This window comes from Anopheles arabiensis, chromosome 3 (assembly GCF_016920715.1).
Source record: "Anopheles arabiensis isolate DONGOLA chromosome 3, AaraD3, whole genome shotgun sequence".
NCBI classification, from domain to species: Eukaryota; Metazoa; Arthropoda; class Insecta; order Diptera; family Culicidae; genus Anopheles; species Anopheles arabiensis.
The window spans coordinates 71,091,862-71,113,071 of record NC_053518.1 but is presented as its reverse complement, the minus strand read 5'-3'; the positions used below and the strand labels follow the sequence as shown (position 1 = coordinate 71,113,071).

At 48.0% G+C, this 21,210-nt stretch overlaps 3 protein-coding genes across 4 annotated transcripts in view; 2 read left to right on the top strand and 1 right to left on the bottom strand.

Annotated features, from left to right (window-relative positions):
* LOC120900073 (potassium voltage-gated channel subfamily KQT member 1-like) overlaps positions 1-21,210 on the bottom strand; it is a 153,200-nt gene that overhangs the window by 89,224 nt on the left and 42,766 nt on the right. The gene's annotated exons all lie outside the window — the stretch shown is intronic.
* On the top strand, positions 8,881-14,414 carry LOC120901170. Its single transcript, XM_040308880.1, has 5 exons — positions 8,881-9,411; positions 9,676-9,913; positions 9,956-10,048; positions 10,118-14,137; positions 14,196-14,414. The coding sequence occupies exons 1-4, from the start codon at positions 8,881-8,883 to the stop codon at positions 14,110-14,112; spliced, it is 4,857 nt and encodes a 1,618-aa protein (XP_040164814.1). The 3' UTR covers positions 14,113-14,137; positions 14,196-14,414.
* Positions 15,285-20,818, top strand: LOC120901169. The gene is made up of 5 exons (XM_040308879.1): positions 15,285-15,815; positions 16,080-16,317; positions 16,360-16,452; positions 16,522-20,541; positions 20,600-20,818. The coding sequence occupies exons 1-4, from the start codon at positions 15,285-15,287 to the stop codon at positions 20,514-20,516; spliced, it is 4,857 nt and encodes a 1,618-aa protein (XP_040164813.1). The 3' UTR covers positions 20,517-20,541; positions 20,600-20,818.

Genomic DNA, 21,210 nt, shown 5'->3' with positions numbered 1-21,210 from the left:
CATGCAGTGCGCCGAACATCGTCCGAAATCGGGACCTCACGTGTAAACAACTTCACAAATTCCGGAAATCGGGTGATGAATTATTTAAACCTTCGCTTTGATGTTGATTAATAGCACATCTGATAACTTCCAATAACGCTAATGGGCGGTGAAAGCTTGCGCGTTTTTGATTGCTGCCACGTGTTGCTTATTGCCGGTGGGAAGGAGAAGCCGGCGGGGCTTTAATTCAAGTAGGTCAATTCCATCCTCATGGTTGAGTTTTTTTTATTGTTGCCATTTTGAGTCAGTAGTTTTTGTGTATAAATAATCATAAATTTTTTATATTATAATGATTATTTCATAAATAAAATTAGATTTGTATATGAAAGAGCAGTGGCACATCGGTTCCGTATTTGCCTGTGTGGCGGTTGAACACTGAAGCGTTTTATAGCATGCTGTTAGTGTCGCTACTGTACAATAGGTGGCGCTAGTAGCGGATGAAGCGTTTTGCCTACCAGAATTGATTTTGTGTGAGGAACAAAAGGTGGATCCACGCGGAGCTGTTCCTTTTTGTGTTTACTGTGTGTACTGTGTTTGTTACGAAAACTGTCTGAGTAATGTAATTAAATATATGATACCAATGTCACAAATTGTAAATAGCATGAGTATAGATATTTTTCTTCTTTCTGGACCGACAACCGTTGTCGGTCAAGGCCTGCCTGTACCACTAATGGGCTAGGCTTTCAGTGACTTATTTATTACCACAGCAGGGTAGTCAAGTCCTACGTATGGGGGCACGGTCGGGGCTTGAACTCTTGACGGGCATGTTGTTAAGTCGTACCAGGCCCCAAGTATAGAAAATACTTTTGAATTGAAATGACTCCTGCAAAATTCCCCAAAATCCTGAAATGCATCGCCAAACGCAGTTTTATGGAAAATCATATGCAAAAGGATTCTCTCTTTTCCATGGAATCACCATTGAATAGTTTTAAGTCTGCTTTATTAAGCCTTGATGGCGGATATTGAATTAATAAATGAAATGAAATGAATCTTACAAAATACCTCAAATAGAACATCGTACTGCAGAAAAGCACATCGGAAAAACTCAACTGCACTAATGCCCTTCTACCCAATTCCTTCAATTACATGTTCACCAACCCAAAAACGGCGAAAACCCCACCGACTTCACCGGAACTGTAACTGGGAAACGGCGGACAGTTTCTGCATAAAAACCACAAATTATTCCAAAAATCTGCTCCATCGTTGGTTGCTTTTCTTAAGAAAGACGCTTCATAGTCGCCCCTTCATCAGGCGTAATGATGCAGAAGTTGCTTCCAGCTGGGTGCTCTAGGGGTCAAGGACGCAATCAGTCAACACTTAGCCCGGGGTCGGCCAAACCTTTCACGCAGCCTGAAACCTTTCCGGGATTGCGTCGGACCACTTGACCGTTCGTCGTCGTTTGTACCTTCGATTTGGTGCATTCGTTAGGCAGAATGAAAGAGCACAGTAACGTCAATCCAATTTTGTCGTTTTTAGTTGTAATTGGAAGCAGACTACGAAAAATCAATTAAAAAGTCATTTTGAAAGGAAAATACACCTTTTTAAAACGAAAATTTAAGGAACCTTGTATGTCAACCGGTTTCAAGATCATTTGGTAAAAAAGTCATCAAATGTTTGCTCCATTTTTTCCATTTTTTCCTCCAAAGTAATCAATTCACTCTCACTGTGATACATCAGCTGCTTTCGAGAAAGTATCAAATCACCCACAAGAAGGTGTAACGAGGCACATACACTGGTGAAAATGCATCAAACAGCCACCATAAGCAAGCAACGGGCTCGTGCAGCGATCAAGTGAATTAATGTGCTACACCACTACACCAAACGAAAATGTGCAACGACCGGAAGTTTCGTGAGGTTTTTCTCGCTCCGCAGCCCGCCCACTTCTGCTCAAGATCATCATCGAACACTGAAATGGGGCAGAAAATAAATCACTTCAGCTCAACCCGTCATAAGGTTCTGATTCTGCTTCTTTTTTTTGCTTACACGATGCCTTACAGCACCACTCACGGATGCAAATTGCTACACTGATGATGATGATATCTTCATCCACAAACACCTACAAGCTCAAAGGCATATGGTCGTGAAAGCGGGAAAAAAGAGGGAAGCGGAAAAAATAATTTTCACTAAACTTCACATCGGATGTTTGTGCTGTTGCGGCTGAAAAGTTTCATCCTTCCACACTCTTCCGTGCAGTGAAAGCTCACCGCCACTCTATTGTTTGCTCTTGGGTTTCCGTATATTCCCACTCTAGTTTCCATAGAAATGGATGACAACATTTGCTGATGATCAAACCAATGCCCCGGTTGATGTTAATGATGATGATGATGACGATGATGGCGGGAGGATGCTGATGAGATTGTTATGGTTCCTGTTAGCTTTAGCCACAAATCGGATGTTTGCATGTATGCACTGTACAGTAAAATCGGGTGGAAAAGGTTCCAAAAACCTCCCACTAGCACTGCTGGTCGGGGAATGGAGCTTTAGCTTGAATGAGAGGGAAAAAAACATATGCTGCAAAATATTTCCGCACCAAAAGCACGAACATTATTTTGCCGGTGTCAAACGAGGTGGATGTAATTTGCCTGATAGTTGTTTTTAGGTGATACAAAAAAAAACTGTCATCGTCATGTCATTTGTGGTTGCTAGTTGCGTCATATGGTCTTACAAGTACAGTTTAAGTGCTCATTTAAACATTTTTATTTGAACAATCACCGGATGCTAATAATATGTAATAACAATTATAGCAAATTAATTGAAAATTATAGCAATTGAATTAGCTAAGTCACATTTCAGACACGACCTAAGTAGATTAATTATTTCACGCTAAATTTAAATTAAATTAAGCTTACTCTACTTCTACCTCTCGCCCACGGCATTGCATTACAAATTATAACAAAGAGCGTGCAACGCCACAAACAATACTTATTTTTTCATCCCATAAAAACTCGTCCCACGCGCGTGTGTAGCTGACCCAAGATTGGATGGCTTTCTTTTCCTAATTTAATCCTGCCTTTCCTCACCCACGCACCATTTCCCGCCTCGACTCTAATCGTTTAGTCGACACTGTTTGCTTTTCCTCTTCTCTCCTCCTTCTAACTCGTCGTCCCAACTCCAGCCCGGGCTTAAACTGTTTTATGGTGCACGTTCTAGGTTTACTAAGGCCGTTTTTTATCCCACCACTGTCCGACCGTAACCACCCACAGCCACAACCGTCATAAGTACGTGGAACAATTTTTCTTCATTCGCTAGCTTTCACACTTCCCCACGCCGACCGGCTGCCAGCTGATCTGCCGGTATTGACAAAGCGAGTATGCCGACGAAGGCAGAGCAAAAAAAAAACATAACAGTGTGCCCACTGCACGCTAACCAACATCCACCACAATAATGGTAAGCCTACGGGACGGTGCACCATCAACCGGTTTGGCCATGGCAGCAGAATGGAAGAAAAGCCACCTCATACAACTAAAAGCCGTACAATTAATCATCCTCGAGAGTAGAGAAAGAGTGTGCGATACGTTGGCCAAACCCGTTGGTTTGTCGTTTCGGTTTTCCATCTACCGACCGGGGACGATTACGCTGACTCGCTGTTCGCGTTGGGACCTACCGGCCATGATGCTGTTGCTACCCCACCGTGTACGGCCACGCACGCGTCTCTCAATAGCGCCGTTCTGCGGGTGTGAATCGCCCAACGCGCAACATGTGCACCGTTCGTGTTGCCTATTGTTATTGTTAGTATAGCTTGAGCATTCTTCTACTCCCCGTTCTTTTTTCCTCTATCCTCTCTCATCCATGCCATTTTGCTTAATCATGGGCCGCATATTTATGGCCCAATGTTTATTTCTATTGTTTTGCTTTGGCATCGTGGGGTAAGATACTGCCGAGTCTTTCTGACTGCATTGTTGCTGTTCTTTTACTCCCCATCGTCATCATTCTCTATCAGCGTCTTCAGCGTATATCAACAGCTGGTTTGGGTGAAGCTCACCTGTGGACAGAAGCGAATAGCGTACACAAAGACGCAAGGCTAATATTGTCACTAGAATTGTAAATTTCCTCTCCCGGTGGCTGTGGTACGGGTTGCCAATGCAGGGTTGCGTGAAAGGTATATCATCCGCACGAGCACAGGTAGTGCTAAGGTGAAAAAGCAAAACGTCGCAAAAGCCTTATGCCAACAGAAGGTGATTCGAAAAAAAAAACCTCAAGTCATGTTGCTTGCGGGGAAGGATATGTGGCATAGTGGGCTAACAATTGCTAATGCACCGGCGAGAAACTGTTTCTTGGTAAGGTTTTCAATGTCATTGCCGAAAACGAACCGACAGTTTTTGTCAGCATATGTACTAAACATTTTATAGCACATTATAGCATCTGCTAAATCATGGTGAAAACTTAGGTGGGTTCTTTTAAACTTTGATAAACTAAATTCATATAAAATGCACCTTTAAATTCAACCATTACATTCATCTCCAATTTCTTAATTAACTCTCTAATTAACATTAACTTGAACTAATAATGATTCCACTCCAATCTCGACAACCGTACCCAAAAGCTTTCCATTTAATTTCATTATCTATTTAGAGTGTGCATAAACAAAAACCCCAAACGTGAAATTAAGACACTGTAAAATGGAACGCACAAAAACGCACTAAATTAAGCCAACGTTGGCCAACGTCGACAGTGTTTGGCCGTACTTTGCCGTAGAATAATTTCTCTCCCGTTCACATCGCAACGTCGCAAAACCATTCCTTGCTGGTTTTATTTTACAGCATCCTAGCAAACAAGCAAACCCTCCCCAATCCCAAGACCAGACTCAGGCCCTGCCCCTGCCCGAGGCTAGCTCACCGCAGCTCGAGCCAAATGGATTAGGAAAGCGAAGGCGCAACAATATTGCGAGAGCTGTGCTGTGCTGTGCTGCTTTCTTGAAGTTGTCGCTCGGGTGAAACGCATAAATCAACAGAACCGACGAAAAAGTGACCTCTGCTGGGCGTAATGAGATTAATAATCATGCCATATCTTTGGTCCCGTTTCTCTACCACCGTCCGGTTTTTTTTTGCTGGCTGGAAACTGTTTGACCTATTTTAAGCAATGGCTTAAGGCAGTTTAGCGACAGAGAAAAGTCGCATTAAATACTTTGGACAAGTTTTAAAATATGCCATAAAATTATGGCATAAATGCTTTGTGTAAATATGCTTAGTATTTTTAGAAGGTTTAAAGGCTAAAAGTTGTAAATAATAAAAAAAACTATGTTGTAAATAATACAAAAAATAATCCTTTTTGCAACATTTACAGCCAACCATAAAGTATTCTTCAAATTCAACAGTACACTAAACTTGATAAAGAACCAATTCCGTTTGAAATAAGACCCACTTCGCCGGGGTTCTAATTTCATTCTCCGCACTCCTTGCAAGAGATCAACGTCTGCAATCTTGCACCCGCTGCAGATGCACCTGCCGTGCAGACAGGCTGCTACAAGATGGTTTTACTTTTATGCTTCCGGCTACATCCCTTTTGCATATGCATCTTTTCACTGCCAACCCTTCATCCTTCACGGAAGCACTGCGCACCATTGGAAGGATCGAGAAGAAAGGCGAAATTGATTTTCATCGACCTGCTGAGAACCACCCGTCGGTTAGCAGAAGTGTGCATAAATCGCCATTCACCGGCCTGAGAACTGTAAGCATGCTACCCGTTGCCCAGTGCCCCCAGTGCCCGTCCCAGAGCAGCGTTTGTTTGCTTCATTTTCACATCCCAGGCCATCGCTGCCAACGTCGTGCTCGTCGTTTGAGCGGTTGTTACGCGGCAGGAGACATTTGCTGCAAATTAATTAGAACATAATTGGATATCAGATCCATGCGCGGAAGAGACGAGCCCACACGATCGAACCCGTGTGGTACCGCCCGACCGTGCTGGCATCTCGGTGCTGCCAACGGACACTGCCACCGCCGGCGGCGTAATGTTTGGTTTGGCTGGTATATCGGTTTCATCGAATAACCACAATGCGTCGATACGGGTACGGCTCACACCATACTGGGTATTTACGATAATAACATTGTTGCGATGAAAGCCGGGCGTTTAATCAATGTTTTGACTGAACTATTATTGACAGCATTATAAGGGTCAATCAGAGAGGATGGAGGATATGAATGTTCATTGCTTTTTTGGATGGCTTTTTGTTCTGCGCTGGAAATGAAGAGAGTGTATTGGATTTGGTAATCAGCAAGAGGTACTTTAGCATTCATTCATTCGATACACAGATGAGTTACTGAACAACAAGTTCAAGAAATAGTTCAAGGTCTTGGTGATCCCAATCCCCTAATAATATACTTTCATCCAAACTGAACCAGAAACATCTTTGATATGATTCAAGCAAGAAATTAAATGATCTTTTCCATCTGCTTCCCATTATTTGCACTGTTGTATTTTGTTTGAGTGCCACTTTCAAGCTTACAATAAAAAAACCCGCTGATATGGCAATGTTCCATTCATAAACAAGCTGCATTAAACATGATCCTGTTCTTCAAAATCCCCCCGAAGGGGCACTTCATTACAAAATACTGATCCTCAAGCGAGAAACTCAAGAAGTCATCACTCAAGAAATTGCTCACCCGGAAACACCAAAAACACACAAACACACACAAAAAACACAAAAAATAACATTTCTTCACTTCTGCACACTAATGAGCGGAACAACACAACACATATCATTCGACTCGGGCAGCAGTCCCCCCATTCCCAGCGAAAAACAAGGGAAAAACACAATGTTTGCATTTCATTTCCTGCTTTGGCAGTTTCACGTTTTCCACGCGCGTTTTCTGTGTATGTTTGTGACTGACAGCTCGGGTAACTTAATTTTCTTCCTGACTGCGATAACAAGGCCGCGACTGGCATAACATAACACATGTACACTACCTCAACCTCTCCGCAGCCGTAGATAAGCAACTTCATGCTGTCGCGTATCGGGCCAGTTCATCATACGTCGATATGGTCGGTGAGGGAGCAAAAACACACACACACACACACCACAACCACCGATTGGTTTTGTCAAACAGGAGTAAGAAAAAGAAAACCAAACTTCTTAATGGCAACAACAGCATCCAAACAGCACACCCGTCATAGTTCCTTAAAAAAGCCACATTTCCTAATAAAGAACACAGCTTCACAGCAGCCGCTCGTTTCGATGCGCAACCATTTGCTTCATCTATAATTCCTTTCCGACTGCCGGCGCCTCGTCGGACGGCGGACGTGTGAAGCAAAATTTACTCACATCACACCCACCGATGGCACCCGAAGCAGGTGAGGCTACCGAGAAGCTCAACAATCCCGGCACGCCCACGACAAACCGACCCGTGCCCGTGACTGGTTTTGGAAAGTAATTTGTGTCGTAATAAATATTTATAGCCTTACCTTCTTTACCTTCCTACGGGTCGGCTTAATCCGGCCTGCCTCTCTTCATCCCTGCTTCGTTGGCTTAACCTTTTTCCTCCTGCTTATGCCTGCGCTCCTTCTCACGCACACATACGCGCACACACACACACACACACACACTTTAGCAAGTTGAATTTTTAGTTTCATCGGGTAGCACCCAACAGGGTAACCATTTTCAGCAGCGCAGCAGAAAATTAGCTAGCAGAAATCCCCTTTACCCTCACTGTGACTCTCGGGCTGTTTTGTAAGGAATGCTGGGTGAATGGAGGCGAAAAGTTTAGACCAGGGTGACCCATTAACTAATGGTTTAAATCATAAATTATTCTGCTACCACCCAAGCACTGGGTCCGTATTTTTATGATGGGGTGCCAAAAGTTTTGTTTATACATCGTCATCCCTTTTAGCCTTTCCAGGAGGTTTCGGATGATAATACCGGTTACACATTTACAGACCATCATAAGCTTGACAAAGCACAAATTAAAGTTAATCGGATCTAGTTTTTATTGGGCGGAATGGGGAAGGTCTCTCAAAGAAGTCATAATTCCAATCGAGCGATCGTTAATGGTCTAACATATTTTACAATCTGTATCTTTTTAATAATATCGCTCAATGCCGGTAGAGGGCGTTACGATCGAATTACTAAAACAACGAAAATGAATAGCTCCATCTAAGGTATTTCTCAATTTGTAAGAAAAATAATAAAAAATAAATCAAAATCTATATATAAATTTTCGTTAACGCTGACGCTCGATGTCACACTTTGCGTTACGCTGTTTCTATCTCGCCCGTTCTGCCTTCGCTGCCGTATAACACCATCACGCTCGCACGACCGCACGACGAATACCCCTACCATCGTGAGCACGACCAACGCTGCAGGGGTGCTCAACCGTTTCCTCGCTTTCCGAACTCGACCGAGCAGTGCGCACACTATCGACTCGCCCTTGCGAGCCCCTGCCAGCGCATGCGCGTACGAGCAAGCGAGCGAGCGAGCGAACGATCGAGTTGGCTACGCGATATGATATATTTTTTGACAAAACGAATATCGTTTATTAATACGGTTATAGGTGCGATTTACACTTTTTTAAGTTGATTTCCAGTTTTTTTAGTTTAGTTTGAGTATTAGGTTAATTTCTTTAGGTGCGCATGGTGAAGTATAGTGTAGTGTAGTTTAGAAAAGTGTTGTGTATTGTAGTGTAGTTTAGTACGCAGGGCAGTGTAGATTTAGTGTAAGGAGATTATTTTCGTAACGTACGTTTCGTGTACGTTTTGTGGTTCAATTTGTTGTTCCTGCGTGGAACGTGTGTTCCTGTGTTCCTGTGTTCCTGTGTTTCTGTGTTCCGGCGTTTTCTTGCAATTCTGTTTTTGCTACGATATGGAGCATAATGAGGAAAGTGTGGGCAACGGTTGCCCTATGATTGACCTATGACCTATGACGACCAACAGGCTGTACCTTCAACTTTGGCCGGGTCATCCTTATCAGCAGCTTCTGCAATCCTGCAACAACAACAACGAAGGAATACGGACGACGAATTGCTCAATGAAATCGCTGGACGATACTCCACCCCAGCGGATGAAACACCACCCGAGAAGAAGGCAAGGCTCGCCAGAAAGCGACAAGCGCTGTACAGGGCCAAGAAGCGCCTCGCGGGAGCAGCTCCTACGGTGGCAGCTGTACAGGACGACCAACAGGCTGTACCGTCTACTTCGGCCGGGACATCCTTATCAGGAGCTCCAGCAATCTTGCAACAACAACAACTACGAAGGAATATTGACGATGATTTGCTCAATGAAATCGCTGGACGGTACTCCACCCCACCGGATGAAACACCACCCGAGAAGAAGGCAAGGCTCGCCAGAAAGCGACAGGCACTGTACAATGCCAGGAAGCGCATGGTGCAAACTCCGAATGTCGCAACTGTGGTCAACCGCGCCCCAGCACCAGCATCAGCACCAGTACCAGCACCAGCACCAGCACCAACACCAGCATTGGTAGACCCAACTGCAGCAGTTGCTATCCGAGTGCCAATACATCAGCAGCTACAAACATACGTGCGCCATCTTCGCGACCATGAAGCAGATCAGCAGCGACAATTCATAGCCCGGCGTCGTATGACCGGCCATCTGAGAGTAGCACATGGGAACCATGAGTCGTACAGTTGTCCCTCGCTTCATACGCTTGCACCACGCGTACCTTGCAATTTCTGTTCCGCTCTCAAGTGGCCTGGAGAGCCGCCCAGTGTGTGCTGCAACAGTGGACAAGTTGTGCTTCCACCGTTTCCCGAACCGCCAGCAGAGTTGCGCCAACTATTTGACGTGCCGCAATTTCTGCTCAACATCCGGCGATACAATAATGCGTTTGCCTTCACCTCTATCGGTGCCTCAATACGAGGAAATGACCCAGTACGCCAGGATCTACGAGTCGGTCACGGTGGAATTTACAACTATCGCATACAAGGTGCGCTTTGCCATCGAATCGGTTCACTCGCTGTGCTTCCAGGACGTCCACCATGCTACGCACAGCTGTACTTTTATGATTCAAGCTCGGAGGGTCAGTACGACGAAATGCTGAACGCTCGGGCCATAGCATATGGTAGTGAGCTGAATCGTGAAATATTGGCCATTTTGCAACGTGTTTTTTCGACTCACAATTCGATTGCAGAGATGTTTAAGCATGCGTACGAACGGATGTCTGTTCGAGATGATCTGCGGCTTTGCATCCACTCGCGTATACCAGGCATCGATCAACGGCGTTACAATGCACCGACTGCAGATGAAGTTGGTGGCGTGTTCGTGTGCGATGATACTACCGGAGCCACGGAACATACACGCGATATTGTGCTGCAGCATCGTGCCACAGGATACTTGCAGCCTGTGTTTGATACCAACCAGTTGGCAGATGCACTCCAATACCCGATTCTGTTTCCGCGGGGTGAAACCGGTTGGACTTACGGTATGCCAAAGGTACAGCGCCGAACCAGACAGCAGCAACAACCAAGCAGACCAACAAGTTCGAGCAACGGAGCGGCGCACATAGATGAAAATGATGATGCTGCTGAGGATCCTAATCCTGAGTTTGATGGAGCAGAGCGTTCAGCAAATCAAATAACGCCACGCGAATATGCCGCATATCGCATAGCCTGGCGGGAAAACGCTCAAACGCTTATGCATCGTGCCGGACGATTGTTTCAGCAGTACTGTGTAGACCAGTACTGTAAGATAGAGATGCAGCGGTTGAAATATTTGCGAGAGCACCAGGCACAACTTCGCACTGAGGCGTACACGGGCTTTATGGATCTTGCCGGCGCTGAAGGTACCATCGCGGATCTTCATCCCGATAATTTGCCTAATGTGGCTGTGGAAATCCCTGTAGTGCAAGAACCACCTGTTGCACCCCGTCGTTCCATCATCGATCCGCCCTCGAACCTGTCGCGTACGGGCACACGTGTTATTCTCGGACCATCATTTGTCGGTAGCAATCGATATATGCGAGCGCAATATCAAGACGCAATGGCTATTGTTCGAGCTTTGGGTAAACCGGACCTGTTTATCACCGTCACGTGCAATCCGAAGTGGCCGGAAATCACACAGTGCCTACTTCCACGTCAGCAGGCCCCGGATCGACCCGATGTTATCGTACGTGTCTTTCGGTTAAAGCTGAAAGCCATACTGAATGACCTAACCATGGGAGCTCTCGGGATTGAGGTAGCTCGCATTCACGTTATCGAGTTCCAAAAACGTGGCCTTCCCCATGCACACATACTCGTGATTCTCGCCGAGGAAGACAAACCGCAGACCCCGGCAGACTACGACAAGATCGTGTCTGCCGAACTTCCTAATCCTGCAACGTCGTCGCAACTGTTCGAGACGGTACAGAGCTGTATGATGCATGGACCGTGTGGGGCTGCCAATCCTGCCGCACCTTGCATGAAGGATGGTACATGCGAAAAAGGGTTCCCAAAGTCATTCTGCGAACAGACGCGCAGCATGGATAATGGCTATCCACAGTACCGTCGTCGTAACAATGGGCGCAGTGTGACGGTGAAAGGAATCGAGCTGGACAACCGGTACGTCGTGCCCTACAACCCATGGTTCACGCATAAGTACAATTGCCACATCAACGTTGAGGTGTGTACTTCGATCAGCAGCGTGAAATATTTGTACAAATACGTGTACAAGGGGCACGACCGTCTGAGCGTTACCCTGGCGGTAGGCAACGATGAAATTCAGCAGCATATCGATGCACGCTACCTTTCACCGACGGACAGCTGCTGGCGAATAATGCGCTTTGAGTTGCAAGCAAAAACGCACACCGTTGTTACACTGCCTATCCATCTGGAAAATCAACAGAACGTGTTTTTCCGGGCAAACGAAACCGTTTCGTGCGTATTATACCGTGGTAACCATACCATGTTGACACGATTCTTCCAGCTGGCGGCACATGACAACTTTGCCAGAGCGCTCCTGTACCACGATGTCCCGACGTACTACCGGTACGCGAAACCAACTGCGAACCAGCGACTACCGTGGCAGGAACCGGGAACAAAGCACTGGATCCGTCGCATACGTACCGGGCACAAGACAGTGATCGGCCGAATGGTGTCCTGTAGCATGCAGCTTATGGAACGCTACTGCTTACGGTTGCTTCTTTGCTACCGCAAGGGTCCAACATCGTACGAGGATCTGCGTACTGTTAACGGTTCGGTGTGCGAAACGTTTCAGCAGGCTGCCATCAACGAAGGGCTGCTTGAGGATGATTCCGAGTGGGATCGTGCTCTAGAAGAAGCGGCCACTTATCGTATGCCCGCCCAGTTGCGCCACTTCTTCGCACTCATCCTTTCGTCTGGGATGCCACAAAACCCGCGCACCCTGTGGGAAAGCTATGCGAGTGAAATGAGTGAAGATTTTCACCACCGCAATCGCGACCGGTACACGACGGAGGAATCCGACCTGAATAAGCTGCTACGTGATGTTGAACACTTCCGGGCGCTGAGTGACATCGATCGCTACCTGCGCGGTACGACGCCATCGAAGGATTTGACCAGTTTCCCAGGAATGCCTCAGCTTTCGGAGTATGAACACGTTCAGGCACACATCATGGACAATGATGATGTCAACGAGTTCATTATCGCTGAACGATCGTATCTGATCACGGATCTCGATGCTACCCTTGCCACCGTACATCAGCTCAACGACGAACAACGCATGGTGTACGAAACGGTCACGGCGGCAATCGATCGTCAATTAGCGACGGCGGCAAGCCAAGCGAACGCTGGTGACCAACGGTTATTCTTCCTGGATGGCCCTGGTGGAACGGGTAAATCTTTTTTGGTAGAAAAGATACTGGCACACGTCCGTCGCTGCGGAGAAATTGCGCTCGCAACTGCAGCAAGCGGCATAGCAGCACTGTTGCTTACAGGAGGGAAAACAGTACACTCCACGTTTAAGTTGCCGCTGGACTTAAACAATCATTCCACCTGTAGCATTACGGTTCAGTCGAAACGGGCCGAAATGCTTCGACAAACAGCACTGATCGTTTGGGATGAGGCGTCGATGAGCAGTCGGTTTGCTCTCGAAGCAGTCGATCGGACCCTGCAGGACATAACGGGTGTGCAGCTTCCTTTCGGCGGTAAGGTGGTGCTGCTGTCCGGTGACTTTCGGCAAATTTTACCGATCGTACCGAAGGGCACGGATGCACAAATCATCAACGAGTGCATCAAGAAGAGCACATTATGGCCCCTGTTTAGGTCGCTACAATTGCGCGATAACATGCGGGTACGCACGGCACCAAACGCGAACCAAGCCAGTGAGTTGCGAGATTTTGCCAACCTTCTGCTTCGTATCGGTGAAGGACGGCACGATACGTTTGCTGGACTGGATCCATCGTTGGCAAAAATACCGCACGATATGATTGTGCCCCATACTGCGAATCCGACAAACGACCTTAACACCCTGATCGACAAAATCTACCCGGACATGCAACGGCACTTCCAACATCCGTCATTCTTTTCGGATCGGGCTATTCTGTCGCCGCTTAACGTGGATGTTGCCAGCGTGAACAACCTGGTCCTAGACCGAATTCCTGGACCGGAACAGGAGTACCGTTCGGTCGATACATTGGTCAACCCGGAGGAACACGAGCATCTGCAACTTCCTTCCGAATACTTGAACACACTCAATGTCAGCGGCATCCCAGTGCATCGCTTGCGGCTGAAACGATTTGCACCAGTACTTTTATTGCGCAATCTTAATTCCGACATGGGATTGTGTAACGGTACGCGTTTGCAAATTGTAGGCCTAAAGCGAAACTGTTTACACGCTAAAATTCTGACAGGCACGCGGAGAGACGAAGACGTCCTGCTTCCACGGATCTTCTGTGACAGCAACGATAAGGGTCACCCGTTCCAGATCCGCCGTAAACAGTTTCCGGTGCAAGTGTGCTTTGCGATGACCATCAACAAGTCGCAAGGGCAATCGCTTCACCATTTGGGCCTATATCTGCCGCAAGATGTTTTCGCCCATGGCCAGCTATACGTTGCACTCTCGCGGGTGACATCACGAGCGAACATTGCTGTGCTGATACCGAACCCGAAACGCGCTGACGAGGAAGGTGTCTCCACAAGCAACATCGTCGACCGAGAGGTCGTTGACAGATGATTCTTCTACTGAACCAGAGTGTGACGTAATTACTGAAAACAGAAAATTAGACATTACATAAATATAAATATCCATTCTTTCAGTTTGAACCGGCTATTCACTAACAATACATCTACCAGAACCTAGAACAAGACGGCAGCAAAATACAAACAATACATGTGTACATCTTCCTTGGCTATCCTTACTGCATTTTCGTTTCATGCAGCGCCTGCAACCAAAACGATCACGTAAACGACGGGACAATCAATTGAACTTCCATGCTGGAAGGTGGAGCTTTACTTCATGCACCACGTTCCATGCGCACCTGGCTTTGACTGAACACCCCACATTTCCAGGCTCTCCAGCAATCTTTCCTTGGAATGCCATGAGACTTCCAATTTCCACGAGGAACGAGGTGGCATGCTCCAGTTGTTTCTGTGCAGCCTGGAGTTTCCGTGCGTAGCACTGTAACCGGGCCTCTTAAGCTAGTCTATATATAAATTTTCGTTAACGCTGACGCTCGATGTCACACTTTGCGTTACGCTGTTTCTATCTCGCCCGTTCTGCCTTCGCTGCCGTATAACACCATCACGCTCGCACGACCGCACGACGAATACCCCTACCATCGTGAGCACGACCAACGCTGCAGGGGTGCTCAACCGTTTCCTCGCTTTCCGAACTCGACCGAGCAGTGCGCACACTATCGACTCGCCCTTGCGAGCCCCTGCCAGCGCATGCGCGTACGAGCAAGCGAGCGAGCGAGCGAACGATCGAGTTGGCTACGCGATATGATATATTTTTGACAAAACGAATATCGTTTATTAATACGGTTATAGGTGCGATTTACACTTTTTTAAGTTGATTTCCAGTTTTTTAGTTTAGTTTGAGTATTAGGTTAATTTCTTTAGGTGCGCATGGTGAAGTATAGTGTAGTGTAGTTTAGAAAAGTGTTGTGTATTGTAGTGTAGTTTAGTACGCAGGGCAGTGTAGATTTAGTGTAAGGAGATTATTTTCGTAACGTACGTTTCGTGTACGTTTTGTGGTTCAATTTGTTGTTCCTGCGTGGAACGTGTGTTCCTGTGTTCCTGTGTTCCTGTGTTTCTGTGTTCCGGCGTTTTCTTGCAATTCTGTTTTTGCTACGATATGGAGCATAATGAGGAAAGTGTGGGCAACGGTTGCCCTATGATTGACCTATGACCTATGACGACCAACAGGCTGTACCTTCAACTTTGGCCGGGTCATCCTTATCAGCAGCTTCTGCAATCCTGCAACAACAACAACGAAGGAATACGGACGACGAATTGCTCAATGAAATCGCTGGACGATACTCCACCCCAGCGGATGAAACACCACCCGAGAAGAAGGCAAGGCTCGCCAGAAAGCGACAAGCGCTGTACAGGGCCAAGAAGCGCCTCGCGGGAGCAGCTCCTACGGTGGCAGCTGTACAGGACGACCAACAGGCTGTACCGTCTACTTCGGCCGGGACATCCTTATCAGGAGCTCCAGCAATCTTGCAACAACAACAACTACGAAGGAATATTGACGATGATTTGCTCAATGAAATCGCTGGACGGTACTCCACCCCACCGGATGAAACACCACCCGAGAAGAAGGCAAGGCTCGCCAGAAAGCGACAGGCACTGTACAATGCCAGGAAGCGCATGGTGCAAACTCCGAATGTCGCAACTGTGGTCAACCGCGCCCCAGCACCAGCATCAGCACCAGTACCAGCACCAGCACCAGCACCAACACCAGCATTGGTAGACCCAACTGCAGCAGTTGCTATCCGAGTGCCAATACATCAGCAGCTACAAACATACGTGCGCCATCTTCGCGACCATGAAGCAGATCAGCAGCGACAATTCATAGCCCGGCGTCGTATGACCGGCCATCTGAGAGTAGCACATGGGAACCATGAGTCGTACAGTTGTCCCTCGCTTCATACGCTTGCACCACGCGTACCTTGCAATTTCTGTTCCGCTCTCAAGTGGCCTGGAGAGCCGCCCAGTGTGTGCTGCAACAGTGGACAAGTTGTGCTTCCACCGTTTCCCGAACCGCCAGCAGAGTTGCGCCAACTATTTGACGTGCCGCAATTTCTGCTCAACATCCGGCGATACAATAATGCGTTTGCCTTCACCTCTATCGGTGCCTCAATACGAGGAAATGACCCAGTACGCCAGGATCTACGAGTCGGTCACGGTGGAATTTACAACTATCGCATACAAGGTGCGCTTTGCCATCGAATCGGTTCACTCGCTGTGCTTCCAGGACGTCCACCATGCTACGCACAGCTGTACTTTTATGATTCAAGCTCGGAGGGTCAGTACGACGAAATGCTGAACGCTCGGGCCATAGCATATGGTAGTGAGCTGAATCGTGAAATATTGGCCATTTTGCAACGTGTTTTTTCGACTCACAATTCGATTGCAGAGATGTTTAAGCATGCGTACGAACGGATGTCTGTTCGAGATGATCTGCGGCTTTGCATCCACTCGCGTATACCAGGCATCGATCAACGGCGTTACAATGCACCGACTGCAGATGAAGTTGGTGGCGTGTTCGTGTGCGATGATACTACCGGAGCCACGGAACATACACGCGATATTGTGCTGCAGCATCGTGCCACAGGATACTTGCAGCCTGTGTTTGATACCAACCAGTTGGCAGATGCACTCCAATACCCGATTCTGTTTCCGCGGGGTGAAACCGGTTGGACTTACGGTATGCCAAAGGTACAGCGCCGAACCAGACAGCAGCAACAACCAAGCAGACCAACAAGTTCGAGCAACGGAGCGGCGCACATAGATGAAAATGATGATGCTGCTGAGGATCCTAATCCTGAGTTTGATGGAGCAGAGCGTTCAGCAAATCAAATAACGCCACGCGAATATGCCGCATATCGCATAGCCTGGCGGGAAAACGCTCAAACGCTTATGCATCGTGCCGGACGATTGTTTCAGCAGTACTGTGTAGACCAGTACTGTAAGATAGAGATGCAGCGGTTGAAATATTTGCGAGAGCACCAGGCACAACTTCGCACTGAGGCGTACACGGGCTTTATGGATCTTGCCGGCGCTGAAGGTACCATCGCGGATCTTCATCCCGATAATTTGCCTAATGTGGCTGTGGAAATCCCTGTAGTGCAAGAACCACCTGTTGCACCCCGTCGTTCCATCATCGATCCGCCCTCGAACCTGTCGCGTACGGGCACGCGTGTTATTCTCGGACCATCATTTGTCGGTAGCAATCGATATATGCGAGCGCAATATCAAGACGCAATGGCTATTGTTCGAGCTTTGGGTAAACCGGACCTGTTTATCACCGTCACGTGCAATCCGAAGTGGCCGGAAATCACACAGTGCCTACTTCCACGTCAGCAGGCCCCGGATCGACCCGATGTTATCGTACGTGTCTTTCGGTTAAAGCTGAAAGCCATACTGAATGACCTAACCATGGGAGCTCTCGGGATTGAGGTAGCTCGCATTCACGTGATCGAGTTCCAAAAACGTGGCTTTCCCCATGCACACATACTCGTGATTCTCGCCGAGGAAGACAAACCGCAGACCCCGGCAGACTACGACAAGATCGTGTCTGCCGAACTTCCTAATCCTGCAACGTCGTCGCAACTGTTCGAGACGGTACAGAGCTGTATGATGCATGGACCGTGTGGGGCTGCCAATCCTGCCGCACCTTGCATGAAGGATGGTACATGCGAAAAAGGGTTCCCAAAGTCATTCTGCGAACAGACGCGCAGCATGGATAATGGCTATCCACAGTACCGTCGTCGTAACAATGGGCGCAGTGTGACGGTGAAAGGAATCGAGCTGGACAACCGGTACGTCGTGCCCTACAACCCATGGTTCACGCATAAGTACAATTGCCACATCAACGTTGAGGTGTGTACTTCGATCAGCAGCGTGAAATATTTGTACAAATACGTGTACAAGGGGCACGACCGTCTGAGCGTTACCCTGGCGGTAGGCAACGATGAAATTCAGCAGCATATCGATGCACGCTACCTTTCACCGACGGACAGCTGCTGGCGAATAATGCGCTTTGAGTTGCAAGCAAAAACGCACACCGTTGTTACACTGCCTATCCATCTGGAAAATCAACAGAACGTGTTTTTCCGGGCAAACGAAACCGTTTCGTGCGTATTATACCGTGGTAACCATACCATGTTGACACGATTCTTCCAGCTGGCGGCACATGACAACTTTGCCAGAGCGCTCCTGTACCACGATGTCCCGACGTACTACCGGTACGCGAAACCAACTGCGAACCAGCGACTACCGTGGCAGGAACCGGGAACAAAGCACTGGATCCGTCGCATACGTACCGGGCACAAGACAGTGATCGGCCGAATGGTGTCCTGTAGCATGCAGCTTATGGAACGCTACTGCTTACGGTTGCTTCTTTGCTACCGCAAGGGTCCAACATCGTACGAGGATCTGCGTACTGTTAACGGTTCGGTGTGCGAAACGTTTCAGCAGGCTGCCATCAACGAAGGGCTGCTTGAGGATGATTCCGAGTGGGATCGTGCTCTAGAAGAAGCGGCCACTTATCGTATGCCCGCCCAGTTGCGCCACTTCTTCGCACTCATCCTTTCGTCTGGGATGCCACAAAACCCGCGCACCCTGTGGGAAAGCTATGCGAGTGAAATGAGTGAAGATTTTCACCACCGCAATCGCGACCGGTACACGACGGAGGAATCCGACCTGAATAAGCTGCTACGTGATGTTGAACACTTCCGGGCGCTGAGTGACATCGATCGCTACCTGCGCGGTACGACGCCATCGAAGGATTTGACCAGTTTCCCAGGAATGCCTCAGCTTTCGGAGTATGAACACGTTCAGGCACACATCATGGACAATGATGATGTCAACGAGTTCATTATCGCTGAACGATCGTATCTGATCACGGATCTCGATGCTACCCTTGCCACCGTACATCAGCTCAACGACGAACAACGCATGGTGTACGAAACGGTCACGGCGGCAATCGATCGTCAATTAGCGACGGCGGCAAGCCAAGCGAACGCTGGTGACCAACGGTTATTCTTCCTGGATGGCCCTGGTGGAACGGGTAAATCTTTTTTGGTAGAAAAGATACTGGCACACGTCCGTCGCTGCGGAGAAATTGCGCTCGCAACTGCAGCAAGCGGCATAGCAGCACTGTTGCTTACAGGAGGGAAAACAGTACACTCCACGTTTAAGTTGCCGCTGGACTTAAACAATCATTCCACCTGTAGCATTACGGTTCAGTCGAAACGGGCCGAAATGCTTCGACAAACAGCACTGATCGTTTGGGATGAGGCGTCGATGAGCAGTCGGTTTGCTCTCGAAGCAGTCGATCGGACCCTGCAGGACATAACGGGTGTGCAGCTTCCTTTCGGCGGTAAGGTGGTGCTGCTGTCCGGTGACTTTCGGCAAATTTTACCGATCGTACCGAAGGGCACGGATGCACAAATCATCAACGAGTGCATCAAGAAGAGCACATTATGGCCCCTGTTTAGGTCGCTACAATTGCGCGATAACATGCGGGTACGCACGGCACCAAACGCGAACCAAGCCAGTGAGTTGCGAGATTTTGCCAACCTTCTGCTTCGTATCGGTGAAGGACGGCACGATACGTTTGCTGGACTGGATCCATCGTTGGCAAAAATACCGCACGATATGATTGTGCCCCATACTGCGAATCCGACAAACGACCTTAACACCCTGATCGACAAAATCTACCCGGACATGCAACGGCACTTCCAACATCCGTCATTCTTTTCGGATCGGGCTATTCTGTCGCCGCTTAACGTGGATGTTGCCAGCGTGAACAACCTGGTCCTAGACCGAATTCCTGGACCGGAACAGGAGTACCGTTCGGTCGATACATTGGTCAACCCGGAGGAACACGAGCATCTGCAACTTCCTTCCGAATACTTGAACACACTCAATGTCAGCGGCATCCCAGTGCATCGCTTGCGGCTGAAACGATTTGCACCAGTACTTTTATTGCGCAATCTTAATTCCGACATGGGATTGTGTAACGGTACGCGTTTGCAAATTGTAGGCCTAAAGCGAAACTGTTTACACGCTAAAATTCTGACAGGCACGCGGAGAGACGAAGACGTCCTGCTTCCACGGATCTTCTGTGACAGCAACGATAAGGGTCACCCGTTCCAGATCCGCCGTAAACAGTTTCCGGTGCAAGTGTGCTTTGCGATGACCATCAACAAGTCGCAAGGGCAATCGCTTCACCATTTGGGCCTATATCTGCCGCAAGATGTTTTCGCCCATGGCCAGCTATACGTTGCACTCTCGCGGGTGACATCACGAGCGAACATTGCTGTGCTGATACCGAACCCGAAACGCGCTGACGAGGAAGGTGTCTCCACAAGCAACATCGTCGACCGAGAGGTCGTTGACAGATGATTCTTCTACTGAACCAGAGTGTGACGTAATTACTGAAAACAGAAAATTAGACATTACATAAATATAAATATCCATTCTTTCAGTTTGAACCGGCTATTCACTAACAATACATCTACCAGAACCTAGAACAAGACGGCAGCAAAATACAAACAATACATGTGTACATCTTCCTTGGCTATCCTTACTGCATTTTCGTTTCATGCAGCGCCTGCAACCAAAACGATCACGTAAACGACGGGACAATCAATTGAACTTCCATGCTGGAAGGTGGAGCTTTACTTCATGCACCACGTTCCATGCGCACCTGGCTTTGACTGAACACCCCACATTTCCAGGCTCTCCAGCAATCTTTCCTTGGAATGCCATGAGACTTCCAATTTCCACGAGGAACGAGGTGGCATGCTCCAGTTGTTTCTGTGCAGCCTGGAGTTTCCGTGCGTAGCACTGTAACCGGGCCTCTTAAGCTAGTCTATATATAAATTTTCGTTAACGCTGACGCTCGATGTCACACTTTGCGTTACGCTGTTTCTATCTCGCCCGTTCTGCCTTCGCTGCCGTATAACACCATCACGCTCGCACGACCGCACGACGAATACCCCTACCATCGTGAGCACGACCAACGCTGCAGGGGTGCTCAACCGTTTCCTCGCTTTCCGAACTCGACCGAGCAGTGCGCACACTATCGACTCGCCCT

Excerpts from the sequence above, each read along its gene's own strand:
- LOC120901169 (XM_040308879.1), top strand. The coding sequence starts at position 15,285 with ATGACCTATGACGACCAACAGGCTGTACCTTCAACTTTGGCCGGGTCA. Across the intron at positions 15,816-16,079 it reads CAGCACCAGCATCAGCACCA|TGGCCTGGAGAGCCGCCCAG; the intron begins GTACCAGCACCA and ends TCCGCTCTCAAG. Across the intron at positions 16,453-16,521 it reads CGCTCGGGCCATAGCATATG|AGATGTTTAAGCATGCGTAC; the intron begins GTAGTGAGCTGA and ends ATTCGATTGCAG.
- LOC120901170 (XM_040308880.1), top strand. The coding sequence starts at position 8,881 with ATGACCTATGACGACCAACAGGCTGTACCTTCAACTTTGGCCGGGTCA. Across the intron at positions 9,412-9,675 it reads CAGCACCAGCATCAGCACCA|TGGCCTGGAGAGCCGCCCAG; the intron begins GTACCAGCACCA and ends TCCGCTCTCAAG. Across the intron at positions 10,049-10,117 it reads CGCTCGGGCCATAGCATATG|AGATGTTTAAGCATGCGTAC; the intron begins GTAGTGAGCTGA and ends ATTCGATTGCAG.